Below are 26669 nucleotides of genomic sequence, written 5' to 3' on the forward strand. Positions count from 1 at the left end.
AAAATGTGCTTAACAAGTCACATAAGTTGTATGGACTCACTATGTGTGCAATAATATGGTATAACATGATTTTTAAATGACAACCTCATCTCTGTACCCCACACATACAATTATCTATAAAGGTCCCATCTGTCGAGCAGTGAACTTCAAACACAGATTCAACTACAAAGACCAGAGGTTTTTCAAAACCTTGCAAAGAAGTGAACCTATTGGTAGATGGGTAATAAATAAATAATACATGAAATGGCCCTTTGAGCATGGTGAAGTTATTAATTACACTTTGGATGGCGTATCAGCACACCCAGTCACAACAAAGATACAGGCGTCCTTCCTAACTCAGTTGCCGGAGAGGAAGGAAACCACTCAGGGATTTCACCATGAGGACAATGGTGACTTTAAAACAGTTACATGGCTGTGTTAGGAAACTGAGGATGGATCAACAACATTGTAGTTACTCCACACTACTAAAACTAATTGACAGAGTGAGAAGGAAGCCTGTACAGAATAAAAAATATATTTCTAAACATGCATTTTGTTTGCAACAGGGCTCTATAGAAATACTGCAAATCATTTGGCAAAGCTATTACACTTTTCGTGCTTCATAACAATTATGTTTGGGGCAAATCCAATAAAACATATTGAGTACCACTCTACATATTTTCAAGCATAGTGGTGGCATCATGTTATTGGTATGTTTGTAATCGTTAAGGACTGGGGTGTTTTTCAAGATAAAAAATAAACTAAACCAGATGGAGCTAAGCACAGTCAAAATTATAGAGAAAAACCTGGTTTAGTCTGTTTTCTATCAGACAAATGTACCTTTCAGCAGAACAATAACCTAAAACACAAGGCCAAATATACACTGGAGTTGCTTACCAAGATGACAGAGAATGTTCCTGAGTGGCCGAGTTTACTGCAGGTTTGAAGCAAGATTTGAAAAAGGTTGTCAAGCGACAATCAACAACCAATTTGACAGAGCTTGAAGAATGTCGAAAAGAATAATGGGCAAATATTGTACTACCCATGTGTGCAAAACTCAGAGACTTACCCAGAAAGACTCACATCTGTAAATGCTGCCAAAGGTTATTCTAACACTCAGAGTGTGAATATTTACAGTGCATTTGGAAAGTATTCAGACCTCTTGACTTTTTCCACGTTTTATTACGTTACAGCCTTATTCTAAAATGTATTACAATTGTTTTTTTCCTCCTCAGTCTACACAAAATACCACATAATTACAAAACAAAAACTGTTTTTTGTAAACTGAAATATCACATTTACATACATAATTGGACCCATTAACCAGTACTTTGTTGAAGCACCTTAAACAGCGATTACAGCCTTGAGTCTTTTTGGGTAGGATGCTAAAAGCTTGGCACACCTGTATTTGGGGAATTTCTCCCATTCTTCTCTGCAGATCCTCTCAAGCTCTGTCAGGGTGGATGGGGAGCGTCGCTGCACAGCTATTTTCAGGTCTCTCCAGAGATGTACGATCGGATTCTGGCTGGGCCACTCAAGGACATTCAGAGACTTGTCCCGAAGCAACTCCTGCGTTGTCTTGGCTGTGTGCTAGGGTCTTTGTCCTGTTAGAAGGTGAAGCTTCACCCCAGTCGGAAGTGCGGAGTAGGTTTTCATCAAGGATCTCTTTGTACTTTGCTCGGTTCATCTTTCCCTCGAATCTGACTAGTCTCCCAGTCCCTGCCGCTGAAAAACATCCCCACAGCATGATGCTGCCACCAACATGCTTCACCATAGGTATGGTGCCAGGTTACCTCCAGATGTGACGCTTGACGTGACGCAGGCCAAATAGTTCAATCTTGATTTCATCAGACCAGAGAATCTTGTTTCTCATGGTCTGTCCTTCAGGCAAACTACAAGCGGCCTGCCATGTGCCTTTTACTGAGGAGTGGCTTCCGTCTGGCCACTCTACCATAAAGACCCGATTGATGGAGTTCTGCTAGATGGTTGTCCCATCTCCACAGAGGAACTCTGGAGCAGATTCAGGGTGACCATTGGGTTCTTGGTCACCTCCCTGACCAAGGCCCTTCTCCTGATTGCTCAGTTTGGCCGGGCAGCCAGCTCTCGGAAGTCTTGGTGGTTCCAAACTTCTTTCATTTAAGAATGGGTGGAGGCCACTGTGTTCTTGGGGACCTTTTTTTGCTCGTCATTATGGAGTGTTGTGTGTAGTTTGATTACATACAGTGGGGAGAACAAGTATTTGATACACTGCCGATTTGGCAGGTTTTCCTACTTACAAAGCATGTAGAGGTCTATAATTTTTATCATAGGTACAATTCAACTGTGAGAGACGGAATCTAAAACAAAAATCCAGAAAATCACATTGTATGATTCTTAAGTAATGAATTAGCATTTTATTGCATGACATAAGTATTTGATACATCAGAAAAGCAGAACTTTAATATTTGGTGCAGAAACCTTTGTTTGCAATTACAGAGATCATACGTTTCCTGTAGTTCTTGACCAGGTTTGCACACACTGCAGCAGCGATTTTGGCCCACTCCTCCATACAGACCTCCAGATCCTTCAGGTTTCGGGGCTGTCGCTGGGCAATACGGACTTTCAGCTCCCTCCAAAGATTTTCTATTGGGTTCAGGTCTGGAGACTGGCTGGGCCACTCCAGGACCTTGAGATGCTTCTTACGGAGCCACTCCTTAGTTGCCCTGGCTGTGTGTTTTGGGTCGTTGTCATGCTGGAAGACCCAGCCACAACCCATCTTCAATGCTCTTACTGAGGGAAGGAGGATGTTGGCCAAGATCTCGCAATACATGGCCCCATCCATCCTCCCCTCAATACAGTGCAGTCGTCCTGTCCCCTTTGCAGAAAAGCATCCCCAAAGAATGATGTTTCCACCTCCATGCTTCACGGTTGGGATGAGGTTCTTGGGGTTGTACTCATTCTTCTTCTTCCTTCAAACACGGAGAGTGGAGTTTAGACCAAAAGGCTCTATTTTTGTCTCATCAGACCACATTACCTTTTCCCATTCCTCCTCTGGATCATCCAGATGGTCATTGGCAAACTTCCTACGGGCCTGGACATGCGCTGGCTTGAGAAGGGGGACCTTGCGTGCGCTGCAGGATTTCAATCCATGACGGCATAGTGTGTTACTAATGGTTTCTTTGAGGCTGTGGTCCCAGCTCTTTTCAGGTCATTGACCAGGTCCTGCTGTGTAGTTCTGGGCTGATCCCTCACCTTCCTCATGATCATTGATGCCCCACGAGGTGAGATCTTGCATGGAGCCCCAGAACGAGGGTGATTGACCGTCATCTTGAACTTCTTCCATTTTCAAATAATTGCACCAACAGTTTTTGCCTTCTCACCAAGCTGCTTGCCTATTGTCCTGTATCCCATCCCAGCCTGGTGCAGGTCTACAATTTTATCCCTGATGTCCTTACACCCTGTCTGGTCTTGGCCATTGTGGAGAGGTTGGAGTCTGTTTGATTGAGTGTGTGGACAGGTGTCTTTTATACAGGTAACGAGTGGAGAACAGGAGGGCTTCTTAAAGAAAAACTAACAGGTCTGTGAGAGCCGGAATTCTTACTGGTTGGTAGGTGATCAAATACTTATGTCATGCAATAAAATGCAAATGAATTACTTAAAAATCATACAATGTGATTTTCTGGATTTTTGTTTTAGATTCAATCTCTCACGGTTGAAGTGTACCTATGATAAAAATTACAGACCTCTACATGCTTTGTAAGTAGGAAAACCTACAAAATCGGCAGTGTATCAAATACTTGTTCTCCCCACTGTGTATATAAATAAATGTTTATATACATATATATACATCCATTTTGAATTCAGGCTGTAAATGTAGAATAAGTCAAGGGGTATGAATACTTTCTGAAGTCACCATACATTTACAGTCATATAGTAGACACTTATGCATAGCAACTTATAGGAGCAATTTAGGTTAAGTGCCATGCTCTAGGGCACAGATTTTTAACAGTCGGCTCGGGGATTGGAACTAGCGACCTTTCTGCTCTTCACTACTAGGCTACCAAACCCCCAATAACATTTACATCGATTTACAGCCACCCATGACGGGTACATCCATGAATACAGTTGAAGTCAGAAGTTTACATACACCTTAGCCAAATACATTTAAAACTCAGTGTTTCACAATTCCTGACTTTTAATCCTAGTAAATATTCCCTGTCTTAGGTCAGGTAGGATCACCACCTTATTTTAAGAATGTGAAATGTCAGAATAATAGTAGAGATAATTATTTATTTCATCACATTCCCAGTGGGTCAGAAGTTTACATACACTCAATTAGTATTTGGTAGCATTGCCTTTAAGTTGTTTAACTTGGGTCAAACGTTTCAGGTAGCCTTCCACAAGTGTCCCACAGTAAGTTGGGTGAATTCTGGCCCATTCCTCCTGACAGAGCTGGTGTAACTGAGTCAGGTTTGTAGGCCTCCTTGCTCGCACATTGTTTTCTCCAGTTCTGCCCACAAATTTCTATAGGATTAAGGTCAGGGCTTTGTGATGGCCACTCCAATACATTGACTTTGTTGTCATTAAGCCATTTTGCCACAACTTTGGGTCATTGTCCATTTGGAAGACCCATTTGGGACCAAGCTTTAATTTCCTGACTGATGTCTTGAGATGTTCCTTCAATATATCCACATAATTTTCCTCACTCATGATGCCATCTATTTTGTTAAGTGCACCAGTCCCTCCTGCAGCAAAGCACCCCCACAACATGATGCTGCCACCCCTGTGCTTCACGGTTGGGATGCTGTTCTACGGCTTGCAAGCCCCCCCCCCTTTCTCCTCCAAACATAACGATGGTCATTATGGCCAAACAGTTCTATTTTTTGTTTCATCAGACCAGAGGACATTTCTCCAAAAAGTACAAAATTTGTCCCCATGTGCAGTTGCAAACTGTAGTCTGGCAGTTTTGGAGCAGTGACTTCTTTCTTGCTGAGCGGCCTTTCAGGTTATGTCGATATAGGACTCGTTTTACTGTGGATAGATATTTTGACCCCATTTCCTCCAGCATCTTCACAAGATCCTTTGCTGTTGTTCTGGGATTGATTTGCACTTTTCGCACCAAAGTACGTTCATCTCTAGGAGACAGAACTTCCTGAGCGTTATGACAGCTGCGTGGTCCCATGGTGTTTATACTTGCGGACTATTGTTTGTACAGATGAATGTGGTACCTTCAGGCGTTTGGAAATTGCTACCAAGGATGAACCAGACTTGCGGAGGTCTACAATTTTTTTTTTTTAGGTCTTGGTCTGATTTCTTTTGATTTTCCCATGTCAAGCAAAGAGGCACTGAGTTGGAAGGTAGGCCTTGAAATACATCCACAGGTACTCAAATGATGTCAATTAGCCTATCAGAAGCTTCTAAAGCCATGACATCATTTTCTGGAATTTTCCAAGATGTTTAAAGGCACAGTCAACTTAGTGTATGTAACCCACTGGAATTGTGATATTATTTCACTTATAATTCAATGTGTCTGTAAACAATTGTTGGGAAAATGACTTGTGTCATGCACAAAGTAGATGTTCTAACCGACTTGCCAAAACTATAGTTTGTTAACAAGGAATTTGTGGAATGGTTAAAAAAAAATCAGTTTTAATGACTCCAACCTAAGCGTACGTAAACTTCCGACTTCAACTGTATAGGCAAACTGGAACATGTATATGCCAGCAACCTTGACACACAGTATGAATTAAATGAGTGATAAGTGAATCACTCTGCAAAACACTACTGTACAGAGCTAGACATATTACAAAGTGATATTTAACTTTAAAATTGTTTTGATCCAGCAAAACAAACATTCTTGGGGCAATGCCAGAAACAAGAATGATACGGCACATTTGAAAACAGAAATATATTTATTATATGAAAATACAGCCTTTGTGAAAAGTGTGTGTGTTTGGGCTTGTTCATGCTTAACAGTCCAGTAGGCTGCTGAGCCAGCTGTGGTCAAATGTTTTAACTTTCCTCAGTTCCCTCTCTTGGGCTTTGATGAGAGCTGGTGCCCCAAACTCCTCGGGTGGGCCCCATGCTGCCGATTCCCCCAGACGGGGGTCTGCTTCCCCTTCGGAGTCCTCTTCCTCTTTCTCTCTCTCCATTTCCCCTTCTTCATGTTCTTTTTCCTCTCTTCAGCAATTTACAAAAAAACAAAAAACCCATGTAAGTGGGGTGAGAGCCCTCATGACTAAGCAAGTATTCCAAAATATTAAAACAGTCAACATAAAATGTGATTATCCATAGTACTGTCTAGCATATGTGGGGAATTTTCTGACCCAAAGTGCATATCAGCCCGCTTTCTCAAGGAAGTGAGATGTAGCATTTGTTACTGTACCTACAGTGCCTTCGGGAAAGTATTAAGACCCCTCGACTTTTCCACGTTAAAACTAATGTAACATTCTAAAAAATATATATTAAATCCTCAGCAATCTACACACAATACCCCATTATGACAGAGAGAAAAACAGGTTTTTAGAAATGTTTTCAAATTTATAAAATAGATACCTTATTTAAGTAAGTATTCAAACCCTTTGCTATGAGACTCAATTTAGCTCAGGTGGATCCTGTTTTCCAGTGATCATCCTTGAGATGTGTGTAGTCCACCTGTGGTAAATTCAATTGGAGATAATTTGGTCCTGCAGTTGACAGTGCATGTCAGAGAAAAAACCAAGACATGAGGTTGAAGGAATTAGAGCTCAGAGACAGAATTGTGTTGAGGCACAGATCTGGGGAAGGGTACCAAAACATTTCTGCAGCAGTGAAGGTCCCTAAGGACACAGTCGCCTCCATCATTCTTAAATGGACGTTTGGACCCACCAAAACACTTCCTAGAGCTGGCTGCCTGGCCAAACTGAGCAATAAATAGGGGGAGAAGGGCCTTGGTCAGGGAAGTGACAAAGAACCCGATGGTCACTGACAGAGCTCTAGAGTTACTCTGTGGAGATGGGAGAACCTACCAGAAGGACAACCATCTCTGCAGCACTCCACCAATCGGGCCTTTATGGTAGAGTGGCCAGACGGAAGCCACTCCTCAGTAAAAGGCACATGGACAGATCTCAGATCATGAGAAACAAGATTATCTGGTCTGATGAAACCAAGATTGAACTATTTTGCCTGAATGCCAAACGTCATGTCTGGAAGAAACCTGGCACCATCCCTGCGGCGAAGCATGGTGGTGGCAGCATCATACTGTGGGATGTTTTAAAGCAGCATGGACTGGGAGACTAGTCAGGATCGAAGGAAAGTTGAACGGAGCAAAGTACAGAGATCCTTGATGAAAACCTGCTCCAGAGCGCCCAGGACTTCAGACTGGGGCGAAGAGTCACCTTGCAACAGGACAACAACCCTAAGCACACAGCCAAGAAAACACAGGATTGGCTTCGGGACAAGTCTCTGAATGTCCTTGAGTGGCGCAGCCAGAGCCCGGACTTGAACCTGATCAAACATCTCTGGAGAGACCTGAAAATAACTGTGCAGCAACGCTCCCCATCCAACCTGACAGAGCTTGAGAGGATCTGCAGAAACTCCCCAAATACAGGTGTGCCAAGCATGTAGCGTCATACCCAAGAAGAATCAAGGCTGTATTCGCTGCCAAAGGTGCTACAACAAAGTACTGAGTAAAGGGTCTGAAAACATATACAAGTGAGATATTTCCATTTTTAATAAAAAATGTTTTGCTTTGTCATTATGGGGTATTGGGTGTAGATTGTAGATCAATTTTAGAATAAGGCTGTAACGTAACAAAATATGGAAAAAGTCAAGGGGTCTGAATACTTTTCAAACGCACTGTATATAACCTTTTAGGTTTAAGATTATATTGACAGAACAAATTCGTACCTAAAAACAATGGGGGAGTCCACGAACTGAACTCTACCCACACGCTCATACTTAAACCCGACACACACACCACTCTCCATTGTTTTCAGGGGAATGTAGATGAACCTATTCATTGTGATTCTATGTCAACATATTCTGTTTTTTTTGTGTGTGTGTTTTTTAACTGTATGCCACAAACCATTATCTTGTTGGGAACAATAAACAAACTACTAGTAACTGGACTCACCTGGCAGAGGAGCTGGAGATGAGCAGGGAGCGGACAAACATGGCGCAGAGGAACGAGGCTGAAGGCAGGACGTGGGCTGGGGTGTGCAGCAGCTGAGGGAGAGAGAGCGGGAGAGGAGTGAGTTACGCAGAGGTCCTGATGCGTATTGCTCACTGACTATGCCCTTCAGGGCCAATGATCAATAACCTGGTCTAAAAAGTTACGCTGGGTTCTTGAGAGAATCAAGTAAGTGTTCCCTGTTTACCGTTACAATTATTAGCCAATAAAACATTTATTGATTAACTTTCTGATACACTCTGGGAATGTTTGCAGACCATTTCGTCTCACCTAGCATCTAAAGTGAGCTCAGTATATTCAGTAGTTCGCTGCTTGGAAGTATACAAATACTTGGCACATGCATTTTTTAAGCATTCTAGCAAAGCTAAACATGAACTTTGAGGAACAACACTGCAGAATGTAGAAACACAAGGCTTATTTACAGGTCAGCAAATTAACAGCCAGTGAACATTGCATGAACACACACACACACACACACCTCCTTGATGGCAATGGAGCCCTGTGGGAGCTGAGTCCTTTCTGCCATGGGATTGGTCAGTGCTTCCTGCTTCTCCAGTTGCTGCCCTCTGTGTTTCCCTAACAACAGGTAGAACGGCGTCACGGCAACACTGTCGTCTACCATGAGCTGAAAAACACCCCGAAAACAAAGAGTCAGAACTGACGCAGAGAATGCTATACATTGTCACAGAAAATTTTAAAAAAACTAAAATGAATGACAATACCTTTTCGCAGCCGTTTTGGAACAAAATGGGATTGTACCTGTTTACTGGATGCCAACAGTCTGTCCTCTTCAGTCTTGGTGCTAAAAGTCAACAAATCCTATAAACGGATGTCAGACAGAACCTCTGTGGTTAGTTACCTGCCAGTGGAATAAGAAGTCAAACTCAAGCATGCTCCTACACCCCAGATTAACAGTTTCCTTACTTTCAAATGTAATTTAGTAGTTTGGAAGAACTTCAAACATGTGGTGTGTCCTGTCCTTTCATTTACTAGCGGTGACAAAGGAAAGGAGACGAGGAGAGGACACCATGAGTCTGGAGACCGTGTGTATTACATGTATATATATATTCACCATGTGTTGGGTGAAGAAGTAGAGCTGGGATCTGTTGAGCCACTGGGTACGCTCCTCGCAGCTCTCCAGCATCTGGTCGCGCGGCGCGAAGACTGCATGCTGCACCTTGCCCGTGCACAAAGCCTTTTGGGAGTAGAGGGGCCGTGGCTCGCTGGGCTTGAAGACAAACACTGGTGGGAGCAGAGGGCATATTGAGGAGTGAAGCCCATTTAACCTATTTAGACATGGTTGGGTCTACCGTACGACAAGGCTACAGCACATATTATACAATACCTAAGGGGACCCTGCCATGTGCAATTAGCTACGCTTTGGGCCCTTGGAGTGGGTGTGGCAAAACAATGTAAACCAAATGAGGCAAAATAGTTATGTTGGTACTGGCAGCTAGAACTAGAAACTAGGTAGTACTCACAGTCAGAGCTGCCAGATTGGCTGCAGAAGGCTGCCATGTTCTCAGACAGCGGGTCGGTCTGGAGCAGGCTTACGTCCATGGGAGTACTCCACTCCACTGAGAGAGAGAAGGGAAGAGAGAAACAAATGTAAAAAGAGAAAAGTTTACAGATTGAACAGATTTGTTTTATTTCTTAAGTCATGGATGTGTTGCTTATAGGACAGTTGCACACGAGCACACACGTCAGAGAGCCACTGTCTTACGTGAGCAGGTGAGGAGGTTCCAGCAGCAGAGTTGGTTCTTGGTGCTGGCCCCCAACAGGTACTTGGAACAGCTTAACCGTCCAAAACAAAGGTCCCTGTTGGATCAAAAGAGTCTGTTAACCTTCAAACCACGTCACCCGTCTCTTACCGTACTGTCAAAGTCCACCTGACCATACCACCACCCACCCTAAAAACATATTTCACAGGATTAGTGGCAAGAAGCTTTTCCACACCAGAGCTCCAACTACAAAATGCAGTCACCTGAAATCATTTAAGTTCAGACCACATGTAAACACCAAACAGAAAAATCCATAGGTGGTTACACAACAGACTATGAGCAGCTGGAATAACAATGCAAAGTCCCAGTGCTTGACTTCCACAGCCATCTGTACCAGCAATTGCCTACATCCCTCTGAGCACATACGAGGCAGAGATATCCCTATTCAGTGCTGTGAGAAAGTATTTGCCCCCTTTCTAATTCTATACTTTTGCATACTGAATGTTATCAGATATATTTTGGCCCACTCTTCTTTAACTCAGCGACATTTGTGGGTTTTCAAGCATAAACTGCCTGTTTCAGGTCCTGCCACATCATCTCAATTGGGATTAGGTCTTGACTGACTAGGCCATTCCAAAACTTAAAAATGGTTCTTTAGCCATTTTCAAATCATGTAGACTTGTGTGTTTTCCATCATTCTCTTGCGGCGTGACCCAGCTGCGCTTCAGCTTACAGACGGATGACCTGACATTCTCCTGTAGAATTATATGATACAGAGCAGAATTTAGGGTTCTTTCTATTAAGGCAAGTCGTCCAAGTCCTGAGGAAGGAAAGCATCCCCAAAACATCACACTAACACCACAATGCAGAGAAGCAGAGCTGCCACAAGCATTTTGCTACACCAACAATAACATCTGCTAAACATGTGTATGTGACCAACAATTTTATTTGGTGCTTGACTGTTGGCGTAAGGTTCTTACTGTGGAATGCGGTGTTTGGTTTTCACTAGGCATAATGGGAACCATGTCATCCAAAAAAATGTATACTTTTGACTCATCTGTCCATAGAACATTCTTCTAAGAGTCTTGTTGATCTGCAAGTTGCTTTTTTGGCAAACTTGAGTCAACTTTTTTGGAAGTGATGGGTCCCATTATGTCTGGCAAAAACCAAACACCGCATTCTACAGTACGAACTTCATAGCAACGGTCAAGCATGGTGGTGGAAGTGTGATGTTTTGGGGATGCTTTGCTACCTCAGGACTTGGACGACTTGCCTTAATAGAAGAAACCATGAGTTCCGCTCTGTATCAGAGAATTCCACAGGAGAATTTCAGGCCATCCAAGAGTGAGCTGAAGCACAGCTGGGTAATGCAGCAAGACAATGATCCAAAACACACAATCAAGTTTACATGAAAATGTAAAAAAAAATGTAAAAGCAACAAATTTGAAGTTTTGGAATGGCCTAGTCAAAGTCCAGACCTAATCCCAATTGAGATCTAGTGGCAGGACTTGAAATTAACAGTTCATGCTTGAAAACCCACAAATGTCACAGAGTTAAAGAAGCAAGAGTCTGTAAGCAGGAGTGGGCAAAAATTAATCCACAGCAATGTGAAAGACTGATCAACAACTACAGGAAGCATTTGGTTGCAGCCATTGCAGCAAAAGGTTGCACAACCACTTATTGAGTGTAAGGGGGAAATTACTTTTTCACACAGTGGAATTGGGTGTTGCATAACTTATTTAAATAAATAAATACATACACTGAACAAAAATATAAACACAACATGTAAAGTGTTGGTCCCATATTTCCTGAGCTGAAAAGGATTCCAGAATTTTTCCATACGCACAAAAAGCTTCTCAATTTTGGTTGCACAACTGTGCTTATATCCACGTTAGTGAACATTTCTCCTTTGCCAAGATAATACATCCACCGGACAGGTGTGGCATATCAAGAAGCTGATTAAACAGCATGATCATTGCACAGATGCACCTTGTGCTGGGGACAAAAAAAAAGGCCACTAAAATGTCACAACACAATGCCACAGTTGTCTCAAGTTGAGGGAGCAAGCAATTGGCATGCTGACTGCAGGAATGTCCATCAGAGCAGTTGCCAGAGAATGTTATATTAATATCTCTACCCTAAGCCACCTCCAATGTCATTTTAGAGAATTTGGTAGTACGTCCAACCGGCCTCACAACCAGGTGTGTCCATGCCAGCCCAGGACCTCCACATCTGGCTTCTTCACCTGCGGGATCGTCAAACTCATTCTGATTGGCTGGGCCTGGCTCCCAAGTGGGTGGTCCAATGCCCTCCCAGGCCCACTAGTGGCTGTGTTCCTGCCCAGTCATGTGAAATCCATAAATTAGGGCCTAATGAATTTAATTGACTGATTTCCTTATATGAACCTTAAAATTGTTCACTATAAGTTCAGTATAAGTATCAATTTGTTTTGTTATTTGTAAACGCAGGTTCCCTTTATCTAATATTAGGTTTTGGTTGAAGATCTGATAATTCTGTATAAAAAAAACATGCAAAAATAGAGAAAATCAGAAAGGGAGCAAATTTCATCCTGATTTTAGACAAAGGATGTAAAAAAAAAATTGAGAGTGATGTATAGTTGACTATCACTGTATGCAATGGCTTGGGGCCATTGTGAATACCAGCATTAAAACCAGTGTGTAGTCATTTGCAGGCTGCAGCTAAGAAGCTTTGGCGTGCAATTGAATAAGACAACACCAAATACAAATTGTCTGCACTCACTGACCTAAGGAGAGGGGGGAGGGGGCTGACTTGGCAAGATATTAGAGTAGAGGCTGACACTCAATGTTGCATAGCAGGTTCTGTCTCCCAGGCTGACACGGCTGGCCAATAGAACTTGTTTTTTTTGTATGTTCCCGATCCGTTGCCATGAAGTACACTCGTTTTGTGCAAATAATACAGACTTACAGTTCCTTCAGAAAGTATTCATACACCTCAACTTATTCCACATTGAATCCATTTTGAATTCAGGCAGTAACAATCTTTTTTTTCCTTTCACACATCTACACTCAATGGCCCATATTGACAAAGTGAAAATATGTTTAGAAATCTTTGCACATTTATTGAAAATGAAATGCAGAAATCTCATTTACTTAAGTATTCACACCCGAGTCAATAAATGTTACAAACACCCGTGGCAGTGATTAGAGCTGTGTGTGTCTTTCTGGCTATGTCTAAGAGCTTTGCACACCTGGATTACACAATATTTGCACATTCTTTTCAAAATTCTTCAAGCTCTGTCAAGTTGGTTGTTAAACATTGCTAGGCAGCCATTTTCAGCTAAGTCTTGCTATAGATTTTCTGGCCAATTTAAGTCAAAACTGCAACTAGGCCACTCAGGGACATGTAATGTCATCTTGGTAAGCAATTACATATTTATGTATATTTACTCTTGTGTTCTAGGATATTATCCTGCTAAAAGGGGAATGTCTCCCAGCGTTTGTTGGAAAGCAGACAATTATTTTACTAGAAAACTCTAGAGTCTTTGCGGATGACAAGCATACCCATTACACGATGCAGCCAACATGCTTGAAAATATGAAGAGTGAAACTCAGTGATGTTATGTTTTGGGGCAAATCTAACAAAACACAACAATTGTTTTTCAGCACAAAGTTAATTCCTTTGCCAATTTGTTTTTGCAGTTTTACTTTAGTGCCTTGTTGCAAACAGGATGCATGTTCTGGAATATTAATATTCTATAATTGCTTCCTTTTCACTCTGTCAATTAGGTTAGTATTGCAGAGTAACTACAGCCGTGGCCAAAAGTTTTGAGAACGGCACAAATATACATTTTCACAAAGTCCGCTGCCTCAGTTTGTATGATGGCAATTTGCATATACTCCAGAATGTTATGAAGAGTGATCAGATTAATTGCAAAGTCCCTCTTTGCCCTGCAAATGAACTGAATCCACCCAAAAAAATTCCACTGCATTTCAGCCCTGCCACAAAAGGACCAGCTGACATGTCAGTGATTCTCTCGTTAAGTGTTGACGAGGACAAGTCTGGAGATCACTCTGTCATGCTGATTGAGTTCAAATAACAGACTGGAAGCTTCAAAAGGAGGGTGGTGCTTGAATCATTGTTCTTCCTCTGTCAACCATGGTTACCTGCAAGGAAACGCATGCCGTCATCATTGCTTTCCACAAAAAGGGCTTCACAGGCAAGGATATTGCTGCCAGTAAGATTGCACCTAAATCAACCATTTATCAGATCATCAAGAACTTCAAGGAGAGTGGTTCAATTGTCGTGAAGGCTTCAAGGAGCCAAAGAAAGTCCAGCAAGCGCCAGGACCATCTCCTAAAGTTGATTCAGCTGCGGGATCGGGGCACCAGCAGCACAGAGTTTGCTCAGGAATGGCAGCAGGCGGGTGAGTGAGGCGAAGACTTTTGGAGGATGGCCTGGTGTCAAAAAGGGCAGCAAATAAACCACTTCTCTCCAGGAAAAACAGAGACAGATGGAAATTCTGCAAAAGGTACAGGGATTGGACTGCTGAGGAATGGGGTAAAGTCATTTTCTCTGATGAATTCCCTTTCCGATTGTTTGGGGAATCCGGAAAAAAGCTTGTCCGGAGAAGACAAGGTGAGCGCCACCATCAGTCCTGTGTCATGCCAACAGTAAAGCATCCTGAGACCATTCATGTGTGGGGTTGCTTCTCAGCCAAGGGAGTGGGCTCGCTCACAATTTTGCCAAAGAACACAGCCATGAATAAAGAATGGTACCAACACATCCTCCGAGAGCAACTTCTCCCAGCCATCCAGGAACAGTTTGGTGACGAACAATGCCTTTTCCAGCATGATAGAGCACCTTGCCATAAGGCAAAAATGATAACTAAGTGGCTCGGGGAACAAAACATCAATATTTTGGGTCCATGGCCAGGAAACTCCCCAGACCTTAATCCCACTGAGAACTTGTGGTCAATCCTCAAGAGGCAGGTGGACAAACAAAAGCCCACAAATTCTGACAAACTCCAAGCATTGATTATGCAAGAATGGGCTGCCATCAGTCAGAATGTTAATTGACAGCATGCCAGGGCGGATTGCAGAGGTCTTGAAAAAGAAGGGTCAACACTGCAAATATTGACTCTTTGCATCAACTTCATGTAATTGTCAATAAAAGCCTTTGACACTTATGAAATGCTTGTAATTATACTTCAGTATTCCATAGTAACATCTGACAAAAATATCTTAAGACACTGAAGCAGCAGACTTTGTGAAAATGAGTATCTGTGTCATTCTCAAAACTTTTGGCCACGGCTGTACAATGTTGATCCATCCTCAGTTATTTCCCATCACCGCTATTAAACTCGAACTAAAGTCATCATTGGCCTCATGGTGAAATCCCAGAGCGGTTTTCTTCCTCTCCGGCAACTGAGTTAGGAAGGACGCCTGTGTCTTTGTAGTGACTGGGTGTATACCATCCAAAGTGTAATTAATAACTTCATCATGTTCAAAAGGATATTCAATATCTGTTTTTTTCCCCTCTTTCTTTTACCCATTACCAATAGGTGCCCTTCTTTGCGAGGCATTGGAAAACATCCCTGGTCTTTGTGGTTGAATCTGTGTTTGAAATTCACTGCTCGACAGAGGGACCTTAATTGTATGTGTGGGGTAGAGATGAGGTAGTCATTCAAAAATCATGTTACACACTTATTATTGCACACAGTGAGTCCATGCAACTTATTTGAGTTAAGCAAATGTGTACTCCTGAACTTTAGGCTTGCCATAAAGGGATTAAATGCTTTGACTCAAGACATTTAACTTTGTCATTTGATTCATTTCTAAAAACATAATTACACAAGGTAAAGTGGTAAAGGTGTATGAATACTTTCTGAAGGAACTGTAAGTACCACAGAGGGTGCTACACAAGTAAACAACGGAAATGTGAACCCAAGTTCATATCACGAGTCATAACTGTTGGTTTAACACTAGGAGAGTCAAGAGTTGACTCAAAATGGACTTACTTTTTTAATAACGCAGCCATTTTTTAAGTCATGTCCTCCTGTCCTCGACTTTTCCTAAGTAAGTCTATATAACAAACAGTTGTTAGAATTGTAATATCACGAACACAATGTGTTATAAGCAGTTTTAAGAGGACATGTGATTTACAGCCAGTTATTTCACTGGTAGTCAGCCTGTCCAGCTGATGGCCCGTTGACACTCAACCTAAACTATATTGAAACTAAATTTCACAGAGTTAGCCTACAGACAAGAATAAACTGACAATAGTCTAATGGAAAAGAATATATTCAACTGTATACGAAGAATCTGATGAACAGCGCAGCTTGGAATAGACATGAATTGCAGCAGCAAAAAGGGACATTATTCTACAGAGTCAAAAGCAGGTAAGAATATACTGTATGAGAAAGAGCAGGTTCCGCCATTTCTAAAACCACCTCTCCTTGCCAAACACCTCTTACAAATGACCCCTTGAGCTCCATTTCGAAATATAACTTTTTGGCAGAATTACCATGATTTCAGGCGCTCCCGGTGTGCACTGCAACACTCCAAAGCGTAGTAATATATTTGGACTCAGAATACATTATGCCACTCTGTACTTTTGAAATGCATACTGTTCCTTAAGACTTGCCCTTAACAAATTAATAATGAATGATCGTTGCTATGGTGTTTATTTAATAGATTTTAACACTTGAATTGTGACGTTTGTACATAAACTAATACAAATGCTAGTGGTCCAACGAGGCCTAGGCTTTTCTAGTGTTAGGCCATCTTGTTTGTTGACAGACTGCTATATCTGCCAACATTCGTTTTTTTTGTTAGCAAAGTTGTTGAAACGTCTGCTCGTTTCAATGGTCGTGTGTGTTTGTGTATACTTGTATCAGTGTGTGAATGTTTGTAAGTGTGTGTGATTTCTGACCTGATGGCCCCTGGGGGCTGGGACAGAGTGGTGAGTAGCTCCCAGGAAGCCGGGCTCCACACAGTCACCACTTCCTGGAAGCCAACGGACAAAAGGGAGCCGTCAGCCGAGAAGGAGCAGCAACCGGGCTTCAGGAGATGATACCCACCCACAAAGTCACATTCCCAGAAGCCCTCTGCTGGTCGTCATACGCATACAGAGAAAGGAAAAGCCAGGGAGAACGTTAGAGCACCAGTTTGATTTGACTCATCGGTACCTTGATTGGGCAAATCATGTGTCGGTGAATAATAACTAGCAGGTCTCAAGGACCTATTACATAGGAAGACTTGCCAAATCCTGGACATCAGGCTCAACAATCCAAACCAAAACCCATAGAAAGAACCACCTCGGGACTACTTACCGTTGGCGTCTGAGTGGTCTGCCAGCACCCAGGCTTTGAAGTGGCCGTCGAGGCTAGTGGTCACCAGCATGGTGGTCTCTGGGGAGGGGCTGAAGAACATGGCTGTAATCTGGTCCTCGTGGGGAGCTGTCACTGTGGTGTTCAGCACAAAACTACAGAGGGGGACAAGTTAGGGTGGAAAGTGGGTGAAAGATGGAAACCACATACTTAAATATATCACAAATGGAGCAGCGTTATAGCCAAATGTGTGAACCGCAATAACTAAGGGGCTTGTTATTGACGAGCATGAAAACAATGCCACGACATGTTGATATGAAGACATGTACAACATGCAACCAGGCTTATAAATAAATAGTACCTCTGAGTTAGCTTGTCGTACGCCCACAGCTTCAAATTGATCTCCAGCTCAGCGCCTTTTTTTCTCCTCTCCTCCACGGTAGCAAGCCAGTCGCCGCGGGCGTCGAATGCCGCTTTGACCACCTCAAACTGGTCCAGACCCTCCTCGTGGATGTACTCCTGCTGTACTATGTCCAACTGAAGGTAGAAGAGAAAGAGTAAAATAATTTTAATTAACTTGATTGGTCAATAAGAGTTCATTCATTATCAAATAGTTACATTTTTTGTTCATGACAAATGAGCGAAGCCAGACCGTCAAGACTCAGGCCATAGAAATAAAATGACTTGAATATATATTCTAGTCATTCCATTTCTACAAGTCATGTGACAAAGTTCAAGAACATTCATAGGTCACTGCCTTGCCCAAGTTTACAAGGACAGCGTATGGTGGTTTTAAATTGACAGCTCCTGTAGACAGAAAGGTGTGCATACGTTGTAGAGTTGCTTGTCGCGGTGGAGAGAGTAGAACTGCAGGTGCCCTGGTTTCCCATTAAGCACCAAAGCTTTACTGCGCGGGTCAATGATTAGGTTTGTCCACACACCATCGCCTTTAACCAGCCCCTGGATGACGGCCGACACTTTGACACAACTCTGAATGATTGTGATCTCTTGAGAGGGGGACCGAGAAAAGGGGAGAAGGAAAAAACCCCAGAAAGAAAGAGAATGGTTAGGACTACAGATTGAATATTCCTACAAATCTTTCTAGCAGTTGACAAAAGGAACGTACATAGAATGAATACATATGGCCACTGTCCCTTGTAAATGTGAGACTTAGGACCCCGACCAGATTTAAGCATCCTTCGTTGAAGTAAGCACTGATCTAACATGATTGGATAGGTGCAAGCATGGATTCGGCACACAGCAATGACCAATCCAGTCATGTCAGATCAGTGATTACTTCAAGGGAGGGAGGAGAGATGAACCGTGAAATTCTTGTAACAGGCTGTAATAGTCCTTACTGTTGTCAGAGTGCGAGGTGGAGAACAAGGAACCGTCAGGTGACACGGCGATGTGTGTGATGGCGGCGCCCAGGCGAGGCAAGAAGTCTTTCTGGTTCTCCTGTGTGTAATGCCAATGGACCAGCACGGACTCTATGCCCCCACTCAGAAGATTAGTGCCTACAGAAAAGAAAACAAAGAGTCACGCCACTGGTCAAAATCCTTCCACCATGAAAACAGTTGGCATAGAGCAGTTGTCCCCAACTACATTCAGCCACGGGAAGATTTTTTTCTTGAGTTGATGGTCGGGGGCCCGGAACGTCATGAATAATTTGTACACTCCAAATTTGATCGCAATTATGACAAAAACAAATCATTTCAAACCTCGATTGCATTGGGACACGAACGCATATAATAATTTGTATAGCACTTTTCATTCGTTCTCAAAATATAAACATACATTTAGAATCAAGGCAGGTAAAATAGCCATAGCGGGCTAGGCACTAAATACATTTTAGATTGGGACTAGGACTATGAAAGAGCATATAGAAGTGGGTTAAGGCCATTAAAAACAATTCAGAGTGATCAAGCGGCTCTCAGATGGTCAGGGACAGCATTTCATAGGAGGCACAAGGGAGCACAGGCCTCGGTCCCCGTAGTTCAGAGACGTGTCTTGGGGACTTGAAGCAGTAGGGAGTGGCTAGAAGGCCTCCATTAGGTGTCAGAATACTTGGGAACAGATTTCCTAAATAAAAAATCCACTTCAGCTCATTTCCTGCTGATTTTACAGTTTTATGTCCATCAACGAAATATGTATGTATGTATTCAGAAACCGTCCATTAAAAAAAAATGTTGTTTAACATTTTAGTACAGTTAAATAGTTAACACACGGACGCAGCGGTCTAAGGTACTGCATCTCAGTGCAAGAGACGTCACTATAGTACCTGGTTCGAATCCAGATGGTATCACATCCGGCCGTGATTGGGAGTCCCATAGGGCTGCGCACAATTGGCCCAGCATCGTCTGGGTTAGGCCGTCATTGTAAATAAGATTTTGTACTTAACCGACATGCCTAGTTAAATAAAGGTCACACACACACTGACCAAAAATGTATTTTGTTGGCATTACCAGTAAAACAATCAAAACCTATTTCTTTCACTTACAGATGAAGTCGGAAGTTTACATACACCTTAGCCAAATACATTTAAACAGTTACACAATTCCTGACATTTAATCTGAGTAAAGATTCCCTGTCGTAGGTCAGAAGGATCACCACTTTATTTTAAGAATGTGAAGTGTCAGAATAATAGTACAGAAAATGATTTATTTCAGCTTTAACTTTTTTCATCACATTCCCCAGTCGGTCAGAGGTTTACATACACTCAATTAGTATTTGGTAGCATTGCCTTTAAATTGTTTAACTTGGGTCAAACGTTTCCGGTAGCCTTTCACAAGCTTCCCACAATAATTTGGGTGAATTTTGGCCCATTCCTCCTGACAGCGCTGGTGTAACTGAGTCAGGTTTGTAGGCCTCCTTGCTCGCACACGCTTCACCGTTCTGGCCACAAATTTTCAATGGGATTGAGGTCAAGAATTTGTGATGGCCACTCCAATACCTTGACTTTGTTGTCCTTAAGTCATTTTGCCACAACTTTGGAAGCATGCTTGGGGTCATTGTCCATTTGGAAGAACCATTTGCGACCAAGCTTTAACTTCCTGACTGATATCTTGAGATGTTGCTTCAATATATCCACAATTTTCCTCCCTCATGATGCCATCTATTTTGTGAAGTGCACCAGTCCCTCCTGCAGCAAAGCACCCCCCACAACATAATGCTGCCACCCCTATGCTTCACGGTTGGGATGGTGTTCTTCAACTTGCAAGCTTCCCCCTTTTTCAAAAAAACATAATGATGGTCATTATGGCCAAACAGTTCTATTTTTGTTTCATCAGACAAAAGGACATTTCTCCAAAAAGTATGATCTTTGTCCCCATGTGCCGTTGCAAATCGTAGTCTGGCTTATTAATAGAGGTTTTGGAGCAGTGGCTTCTTCCCTGCTGAACGGCCTTTCAGGTTGTATCGATTTTGGACTCGTTTCACTGTGGATATAGATACTTTTGTACCGGTTTCCTCCAGCATCGTCACAAGGTCCTTTGCTGTTGTTCTGGGATTGATTTGCACTTTTCACACCAAAGAACGTTCATCTCTAGGAGACAGAACGCGTCCCCTTCCTGAGCGGTATGACGGCTGCGTGGTCCCATGGTGTTAATACATGCGTACCATTGTTTGTACAGATGAACGTGGTACCTTCCGGCATTTGGAAATTGCTCCCAAGGATGAACCAGACTTGTGGAGGTCTGCAATTGTGTTTCTGAGGTCTTGGCTGATTTCTTTTGATTTTCCCATGATGTCAAGCATAGAGGCAGAGTTGGAAGGTAGGCCTTGAAATACATCCACATGGACACCTACAATTGACTCAAATTATGTCAATTAGCCTATCAGAAGCTTCTAAAGCCATGACATAATTTTCTGGAATTTTCCAAGCGGTTTAAAGGCAGTCAACTTAGTGTATGTAAATTTCTGACCCACTGGAATTGTGATACAGCGAATTATAAGTGAAATAATCTGTCTAAACAATTGTTGGAAAAATTACTCGTGTCATGCACAAATTAATGTCCTAACTGACTTGCCAAAAAATAAAATATATATATATTTTACTTTTTTGCTCATTAGACTTGAGGGGGCAAATAAAATCAACCTGCCACCTATTGGGGAACCCTGGCATAGAGTGATCAGAGATGATATGTCTAGGTATAATTCAACAGTTATATTACCTTCTGGGGTGAAGCACAGTGTGTTGACAGCACCGTGGTGCCAGTGCAAGGTGGAGTATGTGTACTCCTTCTTCTGGTTGAAGTTTCTCCTATGAAGACAGGGAAAGAACATTGACTGTGAGTGATGCCAATCAAGTGTTTCCCCTAGATTTGGTCTTTGGTGAAGCCATGTTTGGGCATGGTCTAAGTTCTTCGAGCATCACTCACCACATGCGAATCTTGCCATCTTCGTGACCTGTGGCAATACAGTCCTCTTTAGGGTGGCACGAAACGCAGGTGAAGGCATTCTTGGCCCCTTTCTTCATCCCTGACTTCAGGGAAAACCTGTGGGGTACAGAAACAAACAATACAATACAATTGAATGAGTACTATGACAAAGTCATGAGCAATGTTATTTGGGTAATGTCAAAAATACTGTCATGCAATGAATCCTTATGAGGCTTATTAGTTCCATTTTACATTACATTTAAGTCATTTAGCAGACGCTCTTATCCAGAGCGACTTACAAATTGGTGCATTCACCTTATGACATCCAGTGGAACAGTAGTGCATCTAAATCTTTTAAGGGGGGTGAGAGGGATTACATTTAACATTTACATTTAAGTCATTTAGCAGACGCTCTTATCCAGAGCGACTTACAAATTGGTGCTTTCACCTTATGACATCCTTCATCCTATCCTAGGTATTCCTTAAAGAGGTGGGGTTTCAGGTGTCTCCGGAAGGTGGTGATTGACTCCGCTGTCCTGGCGTCGTGAGGGAGTTTGTTCCACCATTGGGGGGCCAGAGCAGCGAACAGTTTTGACTGGGCTGAGCGGGAACTGTACTTCCTCAGTGGTAGGGAGGCGAGCAGGCCAGAGGTGGATGAACGCAGTGCCCTTGTTTGGGTGTAGGGCCTGATCAGAGCCTGGAGGTACTGAGGTGCCGTTCCCCTCACAGCTCCGTAGGCAAGCACCATGGTCTTGTAGCGGATGCGAGCTTCAACTGGAAGCCAGTGGAGAGAGCGGAGTTCCCTGACTACAGACAAGCAGAAAGGCCACTCATCCAACAGATAAGCTGCCGTTCAGCGTGGTTGGACTTGTGTTGCTCAAACACTAACCAGAGAGACAAAACCACACATTATCATTCATGCCTACTGTCATTGAAGGGGACAGTCTGCTGATGTGCGAGAATGGTGTTTACCTGTAGGACTTCTGCTTCTTGAAGAAAAATACCTCGAGCTGTAAACCTTTGACGGCAGCTATGTATTCACCCTGTGAGAAAGAAACAAGAGGTGCATTATATTCATTAGCGCACATTGTTGTAAATGGTGTTCAAGGGGGTCCCCCCCCCCGTTTCAGCCTGTTTGTTTCCTAGGAGTACACCCAAAGTTTCAAGTTTTTAAAAAATGGCGTCAATGTTGAAGGCGATAATAAAACATGTCATAGTTTGCACACTGTTGATTTTAGCAAAAGGCATGACAAGAGTGTGCATAAAGATAGTTGTAATGTCTCCTCCAAAAGCCATCATTATGGTTTAAGTGTTACCCTTGGCTAAGTCATTCACTGCCAGAGACTTGTTTGCTACTGGAGTACCTGGTATACGAAGTATAGGCCTACTACACATACCTCTCTGCCAAAGGAGGCAGCCCCAGGGTGGGGGCTGACATCACAGAGCACGGCCGAGAGCTCTCGCGCTTCCACTTCCTGGTCCCCACTGTGGGGCAGATGAACAGCCACCAGCTGGAACAGCTCTGAAGACACACCACATGTGTGTCAGATGTCACCCTCTTCAACATTCTGCCCCATTTTGTTGTGCAACTACAAAGAAATCACCTTTGACTTGAAAGAACAAAGCCATCTTGTCTATTTCAGATTTTCTCATTGATCGAGACAGGCGAGTGTCAACATGACATTTGGCACTTTTGGGGTGGACACCCAGCTGTCTCAATCAATGAGAGACGATATGAAACAGACAAGATAGCAGCGTACACATTGTTGGATTACTTAATGGATTTAAAATGTAATAACGGATCATTTTCTACATTCTAATAAACCCCTTGTAACTAGACATGGACGTTTAGAAGACGTGGTGTCTTCCAAGTCGGGATTTGAGGAAGTGTCGCCAAGGTTGGTCGAAAATTCTCTGTGCTGTGCTTTACATGACCTACTGTGTAACGGCTGTACGGAAGCGTTCACATAGCACCGCCTTTTCAAAGCGTAGCTATACTTACCGGAGCTTTTGTAATTTGCCATGGGAACGACGAGAAAAACAACTCCTTCATGTTTTTCCGAGACGTAAATGGAGTAGATTGGGTACCCGATAATGAAGGTCTGAAACGTATCATAGTAAGTCATTTAATATTAAGCACATGAAGAAAACAGGAAGCAGTGATTAAAACTGACTTTGGTAAAGAATGCTGCTGTGGCAGTACCTTGATGAGGATGGCATCCGTGAAGTCCCACAATCGGACAGTGCCATCTGCTGAACACGAGTATACCTGCAAGAGAGTGAGACAATGTCATGTCTACACTCAAAACATCCCAATGTGCAAACACTCCTCAGACACCCAACAATAGGAGCGACAACAAACCATGTTTCTTTAGACATAAACATGTTGCTGATCAAAGTTCGCAGACACATATATGTAGCAACTGTATTTGACAAACCTGCAGATGGTTTGAAGGGTTGAGGACAACGCCTGTCACCAGGTCAGTGTGTCCCTGCAAATCATGGACGTATTCCTCTGTGCTGGTACTGTACACGTTCACGGACTCCCCTGCGGCACACAAAAGGAACCTGCCGAAAACGACCGGATTGAAATCAGTTTACAGACTACGGTTATTCCAGATTCAATGTAACGTTAACTAGATTGGAGCGGCAGGTAGCCTAGTGGTTAGAGCATTGGGCCAGAAACCGAAAGGTTCCTAGATCGAATTTACCAGAGGTAAAAATCTGTAGTTCTGCCCCAGGACAAGGCAGTTAAAACCACTGTTCCTAGGCCGTCATCGAAAATAAGAATTTGTTCTTAACTGACTTCCCTAGTTAAATAAAGGTGGGAAAGAAAAGATGCCTGATAGTTCATTGTAATAAACAAACCAGCAAGTTAAATAGCAAATGCACGTTTTGCTATTTAGCTAACGTAAACATGCCGTAAGCTAACGTTACACGTTATTTCATAGTACAGTAGCCAGATAGCTAACGATACCTTAATTGAATCCGTGGCTTTCTAGAATTCTGTTTCTCTGACGTTTAGAATACTGCTATGTATACTGCTAGAATATTAGCTATGTTAGCTAGCTCACGTTAGTTGTACAGTAACAAATTAGCTAACCATGACTACAATTTGCGTCCATACTTGTGACATATATTTTGTTCAGGTTTAGCTAATGTCTGCTGCAATCAATACATAAGTACCTGGAGTCATGTGTAATAACTGGCTCCCTGAAGTTTATTTTGCTGCCACCAAGGTGAACCATGCGGATCTCCATCTCCACCATCTTTCCGAATTTCAACTATGAACCTTCGCATCTGAACCACACGTGGCTATTTTCTGTTCTTGTTTATTCACAACTGGTGTTTAGTCGCCCTCAAGCGTTCTACTTAAATTACTGCATATGTATATACAGTAGCAGTCAAAGGTTTGGACACCCTTCGTTCAAGGGTTTTTCTTGATTTGTACTATTTTCTACATTGTAGAATAATAGTGAAGACATCAAAACTATGAAAAAACACATATGGAATCATGTAGTAACCAAAAAGGTGTTCAACAAATAAAAATATATTTGAGATTTGAGATTCTTCAAGGTAGCCACACTTTGCCTTGATGACAGCTTTGCACACTCTTGGCATTCTCTCAACCAGATTCACCTCGAATGCTCTTCCAACAGTCTTGAAGGAGTTCCCACATATGCTGAGCACTTGTTGGCTGCTTTTCCACTCTGCGATCCAACATCCCAAACCATCTCAATTGGGTTGAGGCCGGGGGATTGTGGAGGCCAAGTCATCTGATGCAGCACTCCATCACTCTCCTTCTTGGTCAAATAGCCCTTACACAGCCTGGAGGTGTGTTGGGCCATTGTCCTGTTGAAAAACAAACTATAGTCCCACTAAGCGCAAACCAGATGGCATATTACATTTACATTTTACATTTAAGTCATTTAGCAGACGCTCTTATCCAGAGCGACTTACAAATTGGTGCTTTCACCTTATGACATCCAGTGGAACAGCCACTTTACAATAGTGCATCTAAATCTTTTAAGGGGGGGCGGGTGAGAAGGATTACTTTATCCTATCCTAGGTATTCCTTAAAGAGGTGGGGTTTCAGGTGTCTCCGGAAGGTGGTGATTGACTCCGCTGTCCTGGCGTCGTGAGGGAGTTTGTTCCTTTATTGGGGGGCCAGAGCAGCGAACAGTTTTGACTGGGCTGAGCGGAAACTGTACTTCCTCAGTGGTAGGGAGGTGAGCAGGCCAGAGGTGGATGAACGCAGTGCCCTTGTTTGGGTGTAGGGCCTGATCAGAGCCTGGAGGTACTGGAGGTACTGAGGTGCCGTTCCCCTCACAGCTCCCCTCACATATCCCTGCAGAATGCTGTGGTAGCCATGCTGGTTAAGTGTGCATTGAACTCTAAATAAATCACTAAATGTCACCAGCAAAGTACCCCACACCATCACACCTCCTCCTTCATGCTTCATGGTGGGAACCACACATGCGGATATCATCCGTTCACTTACTCTGCATCTAACAAAGACACGGTGGTTGGAACTAAAAATGTCAAATTTGGACTCATCAGACCATAGGACAGATTTTCACCTGTCTAATGTCCATTACTCGTGTTTCTTGGCCCAAGCAAGTCTCTTCTTATTATTGGTGTCCTTTAGCAAGTGGTTTCTTTGCAGCAATTCGGCCATGAAGGCCTGATTCACACAGTCTCCTCTGAACAGTTGATGTTGAGATGTGTCTGTTATTTGAACTCTGTGAAGCATTTATTTGGGCTGCAATTTCTGAGGCTGGTAAGTGCTGGTCGGTCTGGACGCCGACTATGGAACCCAGCACCGCTCTTCGGGACCATATCCCTCCCAGTCGACCAGGTACTGGAGAAGCCACCCATGATGCTGTGAGTCCAACAGGCTGCGGACGGAGTACGCCGGGGGCCCCTCGATGTCCAAGGGAGGGGGAGGTGCATCATGGGGTCTAGCACTAGCCAAGGGACCAGCTGCCACCGGCTGCCACTGGCTTTCTACGAAGGGCCTGCCCTTCCCGGAAGCTGAGCCTGCGGTTTGTGGGACCTTGAACGGCCCCACAAACCGCAGGCACAGCTTCCGGCAGGGCACGCCCTTTGTAGAAAGCCAGACCCTGTCACTG

At 43.1% G+C, this 26669-nt stretch overlaps 1 protein-coding gene across 2 annotated transcripts; it reads right to left on the reverse strand.

The window, feature by feature from the left end:
* Nucleotides 1-5851: 5851 nt before the first annotated feature.
* On the reverse strand, nucleotides 5852-24832 carry LOC115108030 (WD repeat-containing protein 75-like). 2 transcript variants are annotated; one of them, XM_029631919.2, is made up of 20 exons: nucleotides 24724-24832; nucleotides 23976-24105; nucleotides 23741-23806; nucleotides 23540-23639; nucleotides 22935-23059; nucleotides 22510-22580; nucleotides 21538-21654; nucleotides 21331-21419; nucleotides 18517-18675; nucleotides 17990-18165; nucleotides 17520-17695; nucleotides 17162-17313; nucleotides 16762-16936; nucleotides 9852-9946; nucleotides 9610-9705; nucleotides 9201-9370; nucleotides 8888-8947; nucleotides 8607-8753; nucleotides 8072-8163; nucleotides 5852-6138 (listed from the first exon to the last, which is right to left on the reverse strand). In XM_029631919.2, exons 1-20 carry the CDS (start codon nucleotides 24804-24806, stop codon nucleotides 5928-5930), a joined length of 2490 nt encoding a protein of 829 aa, XP_029487779.2. In that variant the 5' UTR covers nucleotides 24807-24832; the 3' UTR covers nucleotides 5852-5927. The 2 variants fall into 2 exon arrangements, with proteins under 2 accessions (XP_029487779.2, XP_029487771.2); XM_029631911.2 differs by having other exon boundaries at nucleotides 16762-16939.
* Nucleotides 24833-26669: the final 1837 nt, after the last annotated feature.

The sequence above is a fragment of the Oncorhynchus nerka genome, linkage group LG3 (genome assembly GCF_034236695.1).
Source record: "Oncorhynchus nerka isolate Pitt River linkage group LG3, Oner_Uvic_2.0, whole genome shotgun sequence".
Lineage (NCBI taxonomy): Eukaryota > Metazoa > Chordata > Actinopteri > Salmoniformes > Salmonidae > Oncorhynchus > Oncorhynchus nerka.

Bases quoted from the DNA above. Each gene is read 5' to 3' on its own strand.
- LOC115108030 (XM_029631911.2), bottom strand. From the start codon at position 24,806: ATGGTGGAGATGGAGATCCGCATGGTTCACCTTGGTGGCAGCAAAATA. The intron at 24,106-24,723 runs GTACTTATGTAT...CGTTTTCGGCAG, and splicing joins GTTATTACACATGACTCCAG to GTTCCTTTTGTGTGCCGCAG. The intron at 23,060-23,539 runs GTAAGTATAGCT...GTGTGTCTTCAG, and splicing joins GGCAAATTACAAAAGCTCCG to AGCTGTTCCAGCTGGTGGCT.